General features: G+C 38.2%; 2 protein-coding genes across 2 annotated transcripts in view; both read right to left on the reverse strand.

The window, feature by feature from the left end:
- nrxn1a (neurexin 1a) overlaps positions 1 to 11,569 on the reverse strand; it is a 133,878-nt gene extending 122,309 nt beyond the window's left edge. The window contains exon 1 of the mRNA XM_056771911.1: positions 11,488 to 11,569. The gene's annotated coding sequence lies outside the window, so the exon portion shown is untranslated. The remainder of the gene's footprint in view (positions 1 to 11,487) is intronic.
- The window catches only part of LOC130439412 (neurexin-1a-like), a 42,662-nt gene that overhangs the window by 16,449 nt on the left and 13,579 nt on the right, over positions 1 to 12,634 (reverse strand). The window contains exons 4-5 of the mRNA XM_056772033.1: positions 12,095 to 12,240; positions 11,308 to 11,446 (exon numbers count right to left, since the gene is read on the reverse strand). Coding sequence (XP_056628011.1) covers positions 11,308 to 11,446; positions 12,095 to 12,240 — 285 coding nt within the window. The remainder of the gene's footprint in view (positions 1 to 11,307; positions 11,447 to 12,094; positions 12,241 to 12,634) is intronic.

Consider the following 12,634-nt stretch of genomic DNA (forward strand, 5'->3'; position numbering starts at 1 on the left):
AGTGTAAAGAGCTCCAATTCATTAACATAACGTCACACCAGACATGAATATGGATTATTGGAAATCTTATGAAATAAACAGCCTTGCTTATCCAATCTTTGCCCTCAGTTTTAAAAAAGCATTAATCGGAGATATGAATTCAAAGGAGGAAAGACTCAATTAAAAAGCAATTAGAACTTGTAAAGGACAGACGGACCGAGAGATGCAACCGGAACATGTGAGACGTTTCAGAAATCACCTTTTAATCAATTAGTGAAAGCATTATAAAATATAATGAATAAAGATCTAAGCAACCCCGTCGAATCGATCTACGCTTCATTGTCAGTAGATGCACAAGAAGCAGGAGATGAGATGCTATTTGTATGTATCATCCATTTACATGAATATATCTCTAAATACTAAAGACAATAATGAAAAGATCCAGGAGCGCTTTATATTTGCATATGACTAGCTATGGACTTTGTGTAGTACTGCCTCCCATAACCAACTTAGCATCCAGTCCACCCGCATTGCTAGGCAACCCATCTCTGCTTGACGTCAGTAACCGAATCTCCTCGTCAGTCCCAAAGAGAACATCGGCTATTGTTTAAAGTCTTTTCTGGTAACCACGACAACTCATCTGCCTTGAAACCTTTTGTTTTAGATCATTAGAGCATTGTACGGTTCCCTTTCACCCACATGCAGGCACACAACTACAAAGTGTTCTGTAACTTCTCTACCCACCATCTTCTCCACAGCGGATGCTGCCGCCCGACTAAATAGGCAACTCAGAAGCGAAAATAAGCTAATGGAGGGTTATTGAATAGATCTCAAGAGTGCACAAGGACGCAGAGCAAAATCAATACGTCTAGAATTGGAAGAAAAAGGCAAACGGCATAAACTTTATAATCCTTAACAAGAGTGATATCAGCATATAGCTGAGCATGCACATGGAGAGTATTATATTGCCTTTCTGTATAACAAGAACAGCGGGAGTGCACTGTTGTAAAGAGTACAGAGGCAGGGTAAAGACATCTATCTCTAGCCAGCAAGTGTAAAGTTCAAGGTGAACTTCTGTGAAAAAGTACAAAGGCATGGCGAAGAGATAAAGGTGTACTGTACCCCTGGCTTTTATCATCAAATTATGCTCAAAGGCCTTCGGAGGGTAAAATATACAGTAGGGGGGCAGCATTTGTTGTAAGTTTCTTAGAAGAGCTGTGCATCCTAAGGGAACGAGCAACTTCTTGACAACAGACACAAAACGTAGCACGATCAACTCTCCTTTAAGACTGGGAACAGATGTACCACACTACATTTCCTCAATCACAAATACAACAAGATAATAAGCAAATAAATAAATACAATTAAAAATGTAAATAAAAACAATTACAATATTTTACAGAGTACAACTAAATAGTAATTAGACAGCTAACTTGCATATAAAGTATTATTCTATAATATAAGTTATATAATAAAAATCGTTGTTTGTGAGAACAATGTATAAAATGCATTTTAAAAATGATTACATTATAGTATTTGAAGAATTTTTAAATTAACTTATATTATAATAATAAAAGCACTGAAAATAGTATTTTTGTAATGAGAGTATTTTTACACTTCCAGTCTTAAATTTGTCTCTTATAATAATACAGATAATAATACAGTCTTTTTATCACATGCAATACAGGCTGCCAGATTAGAGGTTGGTCTTTTAGAAGTTAAAAAAGTTACAATTGGCCATGGTCTTGCTAACCAGTCATACCATCCATCCACATTTTAACCCTTGAACCACAATGCACTGCAAGACAGCGTGACAAATTGTGTCTTCCCAGCGTCCCCCAAACAGATTTTCATATCTCGCTCTGCAACCGTGCAGTCATTGCTTAAACATACCACTAGTCAAAATCACCCTTCGAGAAACTCCTTGAAAGTTTGCTCAGGGACAATTGCCAGCAACACCGTAGTTCTTTAACACACCGCAGTGTTTCCATTTCCAGTCTTGACTCAGGGTTCTGTTTTTTGTGCTTCCTGTTCTTTTACATTTGCATCCGTCTTTGCGATGATTTATGGCCTAATGATCTCCGGCCCAGTTTCTCTAGAACAGAATGAGCACAAATTATCCTCGTCCAAGACGTCACATTCCCAGCCAGGGCTGATTTACTGCCCCCCTATCTGAGCTAGACGAATTATCAACCCCAGAGCCACTGTGGCGGTGAGCCCATCTTGTGTTTGCTATTAGAGATGTGATGGGCCATACGTTTAGATTGAGACAGCCAATCCAAGAGGGTGACTGTTAAGTCAACTAAAATGAATTGGCCAAGAAGTGGCACGCTGGTGCCTACGACTGACTATCACCGGAAAACACTTTAATATAAAAGTTGCAGTTTAAAGCGTGCTGCATATTTGGTTAGTAAAGGACATATGTCAACATTTGATTGGCTACCACAGTCTAGAGTTTGATTTTTGAGAACTCCATTTACTCATTAACTGAAGTGATTAAAAACACATTATAAAGGGATAGTTTATCCGAAATGAAAAGTCTGTTATCATTTATTCGCCCTCATTGGCATTTTAAACCTGTATGACTTTCTTCCACAAAACACAAAAGAAGATATGTTGAAGTATGCTGGTAACCAAACAACAACGGTACCCATTTACTTCCATTGGTTTTGTGTCCATACAATAGAAGTGAATAGATACCGCTGTTGTTCGGTTACCAACATTTTTTTAAATATCTTCTTTTATGTTCTGCAGAGGAATGAAAAATGTACAAATTTGAAACAATGACATGATTTTCATTTTTGCGCGAACTATCCCTACTAGAACTAAAGCCTCAGGATTGGACAGATCACAATTCCTAAGGACGACAATCCCTTCATTTGCCTGGAAGGTATGAATGACAAGAGGTTTCCGTATTAAAAAGGGGTTAACTACAGCCAGTCCATAGCCAGAAATCAATTAAATTCCAATATATATTTAGCAGTCCATGCTCATTGAAATTCACCAAGCTTAATGACGTGTCAGAAATATAAATGGCAACATTTTTGAAGCTGACATATAGAGTGGCAAGTGTTATATCATTACAGGATAATTAACAAAACAATTATGCAAACAGAACGAATATAACTAAGGGCAAGACACTCAACATTTTCCTTTGGAGCAATACGCAAGTGGAATATATTTTACAAAGTACACACTGTGTCAATCATTACAGCCCATCCTCACATCACTCATATAATAGCCTTGTTCAGAAAATTATACACTCATTAGAAATGTCATGCACATACCGTTATTACCGTATACGTGTGCCTGCCGGTGCGGTTCATTGGATATCTCTAAATCCCACGTTATAAGCCGTATGCCGTGAATAAATACATGCACTAATGTAAGGAGACACCGAAGACCTCATAAATGTCAAACGGAGAGAATCATGATCTCACAGTATCTACTATTAAACAATTACTCTGGCTCCTTTGGGACAGCATGCTGGAGATTAATGAGCACCTGCGCACCCCCAGGGATAGAGACCGGTGCTGGCCGCCACAGATTTGGCAGGTCAAGAGGAATTGGGAAATGGCAGAGCTCATTCTCCCGCGGGGGTGCGCCCCCGTCCCTTCAGCGAGAGAAATTTCAGATGCATCAAAGTGGGCTAAACGGAGAGATTTAAATATGAACTTCCCCTTTCGAAGCCTTTACGCATTCATGTGTTCCGTTAATTAAGGTATTACAATTACCTCGAGAGGACGGCTTGAATTTGCACTTTTGTGCGAGGCGAAAAAGCCTGTTTATCATTTCATTAAACTAGCTGTCAATCTCGCTCTCCAAAACTGTCCGTTCAAGAGCTGTCATCGTAAACCTTTATGGGCAACTAACCGCGGGGATCTGACTGTTTTTGTTTATTTCTTTCTTTTTCGTTCAGCCAAGTTCTTAAGTTCACATATGGCACTTAAAGAAACGACTATGAATGCATAAGCTTCATGAGTCATGAGATATGAGTCACACTATCCACTTCTTTCTTCACAATCCACCGAGTGTGAAGAGGAAAATGCTTAGCTGCCTTTCTCATGCATATTTACTGCTTTCAATGCACAATCTGTCATCACACATCATTTCAGAGGTTACGTTTAAAAAATAGCGGGCCCGCGTGTGTATTTGGGGTTGAAATGCGTCCGTGCATATGTTTAAACGCTTTTAAAGGTCAATGGCGGCTATGGCGCTTTATTGTATGAGCTCTATCAGAAATTAGAATATAGATAAGCTTCCTGTTTATTCCTGGCATCGACCTGCTGAAACAACAATAAATCACAATATCACATCTGCTGCTCAGGTATAAAAGAATAAAGTAAAAATAATCTCTTGACAATTTTGGCTGCTAGCAAACGATGCTCGATGAAGATAAGTAGCACAACAGGGAGTGAGATACTGCCAGCTCTACTCGAGGGAGATTTATGCTGATCTTAAAAAACCAAGGTCGTACGTATTCTCGCTGAAAATGAAACGGTCGTGCAAGCTCAGCTTAGGGCTTGGTGCTCGCCCTCCCCACCAACTCCGCCTCGGGGACTGTGGCCTCACTCGTCTACACAGGATATAGTTTTCCATCACTTCAGTCACTCTCATATATTGACTGTACGCTATCGATTCATTTTCTGATCTCCATCTTGCTCACCTGGGAAGCATCTGTGTCCGGTGTGTATTGATCTGCTCAAAGATTTCTCTTTTGGTATTCCCTTTTAACGCATCTTAATTTTTTTGGTTGTCTCGATATTCTGCGTTGAACAGACAATCCCAAGTGTTCCGTCTTTTTTGGGTTGCACTTTCTTTCCGAGTCATCAAATGTGAAAGTTTCTTTTCTCAAACAGAAAATTTTGCGAATTACAAAAGATATTTGCAATTTGTCTCTGAATTTTTTTTGAAAATCTTGTTTTCCAGTACAAATTTCTAAAATGTCTTAAATCAAGATAAATAAAATTTAAAAGCGAATGACTTGAAAAATTGAATCTTGTTTTCTGAAAACATCAAGACAAAAATACTAACAAAGAAATTCATTTTTTTCAAATGAAAACTGAAAAATGTGTGTTCTTGAATAAAACGATTATTTGCAACACTTGCCGTTGAATTGTACAGTATTCGATGTGAACAGCTAACATTCATTTAAAGACATATTTTTCCTTACGAGTAGCATTGGCTCATATGGCCTCAAAAGAGCCTTTTTCAACCAATTAAATGTTTACAGGCCAATATCCTGAATCTCCTCTAAAAGGTTACATTAGCTATCAACTCACCCCAGCGTGCATATTAACATGCGGGGTGTTGGCCGTGGATAGATCCCACCTACCAATGCTGGTAATGACATTCTGGCTTGCACACCACAACAATGAGTCCAAGCACTATCACACCTTGAGGGTATTTCAAAATAACTTGACCTGATGGAAAAATACTGATGGAGCCAGTATTGCTCCAGCAAATTAGGCTCAGCGTGTTCTTCTCCTTCAACAAGATAAAAATGTTGCTTCAACACCAAAGGAGAGAAAGACAGGACCCGTCTATATCTCCTTCTCATTGTCTTACTGTCCTCTTTTTCCTCAAATACAACACTGAGCTCATTTTGCTTTAATATCACACTGTTTACATTAGGGACATTTAGGTCTTAGTGTACCAGAAGACAAAAACTTCAAATAAATGTTGTCATCAAATATCATTGTGTCATTTACAAATGCTTCACCTCACAACAATGAAAATACAAAAGGAAAGAATTATGACGAACACCTCCTCATTGCATAAGGCTTTCTATTCCACACATAATAATGTAAACGACACCATCCGTGTAGCTGACCGCTCTCTAAACACTCAATTCTCTTATATCACTGGTGAATGTCATGTTCCCAGAATGCCGCACACATCAAGGAAACTGGCAAATTGGGGCCACTCATGTCAGTGTAGTGTAAACCCATTTAGAGGAGGTGGGTAATATATTTTGAAATGGTCTGACATAATGGCATTTGAGAATAAAGTGTCTCTTAGTGGCTAGACTTACCTATCATCAAATCCTTTCCCCTCCCCGACTGAACAACCGCCCGCTCCCCTTCCCAAAACTGGACAAATGACATCTGCTGATGACTTTGTAATTTAATTTGATGAGAAAATCATCTTATTATCAAAGACTGGCTCTATGTAAACGGCGACAGTGAAATCACTCCAGCGTGCACACCGTCTGAGCATTCAGCACCTTTTGGCCAGACACGATTCTAAAATGTCTGCTACTCAGATGAGGTTAGCGATGCCTCTGAACCCCATAAAATGAGGCGTCCTACATTACAGACTGCTCCAATTGAATAAACGCTGGGTAATAACCACTGCCATAAATCGTTTGTCGAATATGTCGAAAACACCAGCGTTGTAAAGTGCAGAATCTGTTTTCTTCTTCAGAAATATCGTTCTGGATCTGAAGTGCACAGATGAAGAGCACTGCAGAATCGGTCAAGAATGAGTCGTCCTCTACTTTAAAAACTGCTAAATGGCTTCCGCAACAAGCGGACAGTCGAGAGGAATGCAAACAAAGCTCTTCTGTAAGAAAACATGTGGCTCTTACACAACTTGACATTGAAATAATATAGTCTCTTTAAAGTGAAATATCATTCAAACAGTTTCTAAATAAAACTCAGCGTCTGACTGAAATGTGCACCCCATTTAAGATAAAGTCTAGCATAGGACTGGTTTCTTGCAGATACGAACACTGGCAATCTTGAGGCAGGATTCAATCCATAAACTACATACTGTTCCTTTAAATAAAATAAATCTTTCTTTGACTTTTTTACTTCAAGCAATGAAACATCAGTTCCAGCTGGCATGATGCCTAAAACATTGCCTGGTTTTCTTACTCAAATTCTTTGACGTTTTTTTATTTCAATGAGTGTTGGGTGAGCACAGAGTAAGGTGTATAGATGTGTGATGTATGTTCGGCGGTTGCGGGATAAATCTTACGACCTTGTGCAATGTTTAGATAAAAATTTCAATTAGCGCACGGAGCATGATATAACAAGCTCTCAAAGATCATTGTACAGAAGAGATCAACTTCTTTTAATGAAAAACTTAATTAACTGTGTCTATGTGATGTCATTGACAGATTTCAATGTCGACTCTGGGGTTTGGCTAGCACGAAAGGGTATACACAATATGGTGTGCCCTGTTTTCCATTGCAAAAATGATAGCCTCTGCATTGCGTTTCATAGATCACAGTGTATGAATGAATGCGACAATGGCATGTCAGCACAGATATGGTTGTAGTAATTTAAAGGCCGTTCCACTTTTGTAATTACATTAACGAGGCATCCGATGTGCAGCGGCAGGCGTAATGGGATTTTAAACACGTATTGATCAGCACGTCACAGCCAGGCTTTCTTCCCACTATCACCCTCAGGATCATCTGTGACAACAACACAAGTGATTGATATTATCTCAGGTGTTTTCCTTGGCAAAGAAGAAAAGAATATATACAGCTGGCGTGGCATTTTTTCAGATTATAGCATTAATTATACATGCTATGAGGAAATAAAGCTGACAGAATAATTTTACTTTGGAAATTGAAGGTTGTATGCATGAGGATGTAAAGTGAATAGAAAGTATTTTCTTAATTCACTTAATCTTTGTTTTTGTGATGATAGTGTATACATTGTGTATTAATCATTGTGTAGGCTGTATAATAAATTTGAGACCATTTCAAAAAATATTTTTAGCTTTATGAATTTACTATTTATTGGTATGTGTTTGGTATGTGTAAATCATCATTTTAGTTTCATTCTGTGAACTACTAACAATATTTCCCTAAATTTTAAATAAATATAATGTATATATTCGCATTTATTTGAAGAAAATGTAAACTGGAGAAACAGGCCAAAATAGCAGAAATGATGATCTGTAATTTTTCAGACCTCAAATACGGCAAAGAGAACAGGTTTATACTCACTGTTAAGCAATACAACAGTAATATTTGCACAAAAGTTTAAAAAATCTTTTTTATGTGAAAACACATATTTAGTAAAAAATTTATCATGCATCTTGTCATGCTATCAGTCTTTCAAATAGATGTTGGATGACTTTATTTAAATCATGTGGTTTGATTTTGACACTGTACTAGAATGGCCACAATATATCTCGAAATGCTAATCAAATAAACATGATCCCTTAACTTTTTGTCACGGATTTTTATTTGTATTTTTTAAACATTATTTATGCACAAGTAATAGCTATAGAGATGTACAGTATATTGTATGGCGTCTCATCTTTAGATATGTATGACACTACACTGTTATTTTCTGTAAACTTTCTTAAGGATGTGTACTGTAAAAAGCATCACTCCAATAAATTGCAACTCGACAATGCGACTTTTAATACTACTTCATTCAAGTAGGTGTGGGAGGTTACAGTCCAAAGGATTACCTATAAATACTCAAGCTGCAGGCATTTTTTATGCTGCTGTGTCAATTAGACTTAAAGAATTTTAATTTGGAGACAATGCGGTATAACCTGTGCACCAGGCTTTGCCGTGCCTGTAGCAACTCTACAGCTTCACAAGCTCTTCGTGTGAAATGACATCAATTAGACCCACCGGCCTACCGTGCCACCCGTAATACCTCACATCTTTTATCCCCCCCAAAGCAACTTAGCATAAGAACGCTGGTAATGCAGCTGCGAAGTGCAGACAAGCACAATCTCCCAGACGCACACTTCATCTGTGCTGTTCGGCACATATTTTAATAAGATATTTGCACTTGTCTTCGATCCGGCTAATGTCAAATAAAAATAGGCTTACTCATTCCCAGAGGGAGGCACACGTGCAAACATAAAAAATTCTATTTGAGGTGACGGGTTTTCTCAAAGGACATAAAGGTCTCTGAACATATGACCCAGTGTCATATTAGACGTTGAGGGACATTTACAGAGAGAATTTATGAAAGAAAGAATTAAGAAATTAACTAAGGTCTTGTGTTTTTTTTTACATTGCAATGCTTGGTTCTTTATTGCCCTAGCATCTTTTATTAATTTAAGATGAAAGTATGTTGGTATATGGATATTAGCAATATTTACAAGTGTTTTTGTACAAAAACGGGCTAAATATTTATTTATGATTTAAGAGGACAAGCGTGTGAAACGGAGGGAGATTTATACACTATTCCTATTTAAAAATGATGTCTTAAATTAAAATATTGATTTAACACAGATTAACAGATTATTTATACAAGAATCTCTGTTTATGACTTCAGATCACAAATTCAATAATACTGAAAGAACTAAAAATGTTTATTTAGCCCTGGTCACATACTGCACTTTGTCCACTTTATCTGAACTTGAAGGGAAAGTTCAACCAAAACTGAAAATAATATCATCATTCTCTCACCTTGTTGTCATTTCAAACCTGTATGACTTTCTTTCGTCTGCAGAACACAAAAGAAGATATTTTGAAAAATGTTAGTAACCGAACAATGGCAGTACGCTTTGACTTGCATTGCTTTTGTGCCTATACAATGTGAATGGGTACCACCATTGTTTGCTTACCAACTTTCTTCAAAATATCTTCTTTGTGTTCTGCAGAAGATATAAAGTTAAACAGATCTGAAATGAGGCGAGGGTGAGTAAACAATGAAAGAATTTTCATTTCTGGGTGAACTATCACTTTAAGATTCACATAAAGATATTGTTAGTCTAATATTCTGTGACGTGCATTTACTAAACTTTACTCATTTACCCCACACTTTTTACTGTTTAATTTTGTTTAATAAAAACTCACTATTTTCTTACTCTATAGCTTCAACTCTATTCTTATTAGTAAACAAAGCTTTGTAGACAACGTTTATTCGCTCCTTAGACAAATGATTAAATGCTCTATCATTAGTAAGTCGGTTAGCATAAAAGCGTCTGCTAAATGAATAAATGTAAATACAATATACATATAAACACATGGCTTGTTTATTTAATACTTTAAATAATATGTAATGTAAATTATATATTTAGCCATGCAGAGCTGAATTAAAGATGCCAATGGCAGGACTGAGACATGAAGCAGACGTTTTCCTGAATCTCTTATTATATTAGGTTCCGCCTTGTAACTAATTTTGCTGCAATTATTTGTAAATGTGTGTTGTAATTGTTTAAATTTAATTGCAGGACTTCACTGAACCACATTAGGAAACACAATCAGTCAGATGCTACCCAAACAATAAACAAAATCCAAATTAACATTCTATTTCAACCGGGATCCTCAAACAGCCCGCATGTGGAATACTAGCACACACACACGTCCACAGATAAAAGAACACAATGCGAAATTCATTTAATAATGCCTGCGTGACCCCGCCACCAAGGTCAGCTGCCACACGCACCATTACATTCAATTTTACAGGCAGATGAAAACCAATTCTCTATGAGAAAATGGAATGAGAAAAAATACAAATGCTTCTGAAAATATATTCAAATGTGCTAAGAGAAGCTTGCGGTCCCTTGCATCTCCAGTGAGCATTAGCGGGCCTGGCATCAATGCCTTAAAAAATACGACCCTTTCACCATCAACAGTGCTGTGAATAGACAGAAAGCACACCTACCTGCTTCGGCCATCACGGATCCCTCACATTTACACGCATTTCAAACTGAGATGTGCAACCGTGTGTGTGTGTTTGTAGAGCCCATGGCGGTGTGTAAAGCTCTGAGAAAAACCAGCATGCAATGGTCTGTGAGCCGGGGTGCGGGACGTGAGCAGGTAAAGTGGTACGAGTGCAGGTGCGGTTCACTTACCTTAGCTGGATCTCACTGGGCTCCTCAAAATGGTCATTTAATGTAAAAACAGTTTGGAATTTGTACTAAATGAATTTAGATGTGTGCATACAGGCTACAGTATATAGAAAAATTGGTGTAAAATGAATATAATGCTCTTTTTCTTTAACTGCATTTTACATCGTATGCAGAAAATCGTATCATGTTTTATGCAGAGTTTGTATAAAAAAATGGTTTCTTTATCAATGTTCTGTTTTTATTATTGTATGTGTCTTCATTTAAATACATTTTTAGTTATGTAAGGGAAACTATGACATAACACATACAGCAAATTGTTAGTTGCCATTAGATATGTGTGAATGTATATAGTAAATATTCTCTCTGGTATGAAACGTGTGTTGGCAACAATAATGCGTTGCCTAAAGACCTCCTGTACTTTACTGTAACTAAAATATCAAATAAGTGTTGAGACTATTTTAAATGTGTTGTTTAACCTCCTTCTTCCGACAAATCCTATCTGTCAAGTCACATGATACAAGGTCATTTTCATGACATCACACCTACCTTCCAGCCCTTCACCATATTTGTAGGAGATCACATTGACATAAAACATCAGTGTGACTTTAGTACTCAAAGACACACAAATAAACAGATGCATGTGTAAAGCCACAGATACAGAGAAATACATGGACAGCTTTAGGAGCTAATTAGATGATAACGGAGTATGAAAGAAACATCATATACCTTTTCTTTTCCCTATGATATTGATATAATGGTTCCATGAAGAGAAAATCCAGAGAGATACAGGAAAATACAAAGGAGAGGAAAGAGGCAACAGTCAGAATCATGGTCGCGTGTTAGATTCACAGACAGAAAATGAAAGGTTACGGACACCATGCATGGGGGCAGGCAGAGGAGATGGAAGCTTCCCGTGGCAAAACATGCCAGAACATGATGATGACAGAGATGAGGGAGAATGCATGAATATCAAACAGATGGCTAAAGGTTTCCAGATTCGGGTCGCGAGAATACAGACTAGCACATTCACAAAGAGAGCGAACAAACCCCAGAGAGTCCCTGCTACTCACATCGTCCACTGGGTTGAAAGATTTTTTTCCTCTATATGAAAATTAATTTGGCAAGCGACAATGGCATGGCAGACGTTTGAAGATGACGGAACATAAATCGTAAAAGAAGCGTCACAATGAGTAGAAGGGAAGTCGAGGCAACACAAAGACAACGAGAGAAAAACAGAGAGAGAGAGAAACAAGGAGGGGAATAATGGAAAAGACCAAACCATCCATCGACTCGGCGCCAAGCCGGAGGGAATGCAGCCCCGGAAAAACCCTACCAGCGGTGGAGGATGTGAGGTGGATTCAGCACAAGGCAGTGAGAGAGAGGCAGAAGGTAGGTGGAGGAGGGCGTGGGTGATGGAGGCAAAAAGGGAGTAAGAAATAAAACCCATACCTTGGTCGCCCATCATCAGGTGCGCAAGACCTTGAGGGAAGACAAGAGCACAGTCAGCACAGAGAACGGGATCATGGGAAGGTTTTTCTGTCACATTGACACACGGGCATCGCCTGTACGGAGGATGCCCGCAGTGCATGGGGGGGAGAGGGGTGGGGTCAAGAGGTGAGGGAGAGAGTGGGTGTGAGGGAACATTCACAAAGCATTTCTTCAACCCAAGGGTTGCAATGCTTTATTGATCACACTTGAAAGAGACATGTCTATATATATATATAAATATAAAATCACTGCAAACATGTGGTCCGTCTGGTCAAGCTTCCCAGAGAAGATGGCGGTGTTTTGACAAACTGCTTCATCATGACAGGACACATACACATATATGCTGACTGAATCTTATCAAGGTTATGTGTGGTATGCATACCGT

The sequence above is a fragment of the Triplophysa dalaica genome, chromosome 17 (assembly GCF_015846415.1).
Source record: "Triplophysa dalaica isolate WHDGS20190420 chromosome 17, ASM1584641v1, whole genome shotgun sequence".
Classification (NCBI taxonomy): Eukaryota; Metazoa; Chordata; class Actinopteri; order Cypriniformes; family Nemacheilidae; genus Triplophysa; species Triplophysa dalaica.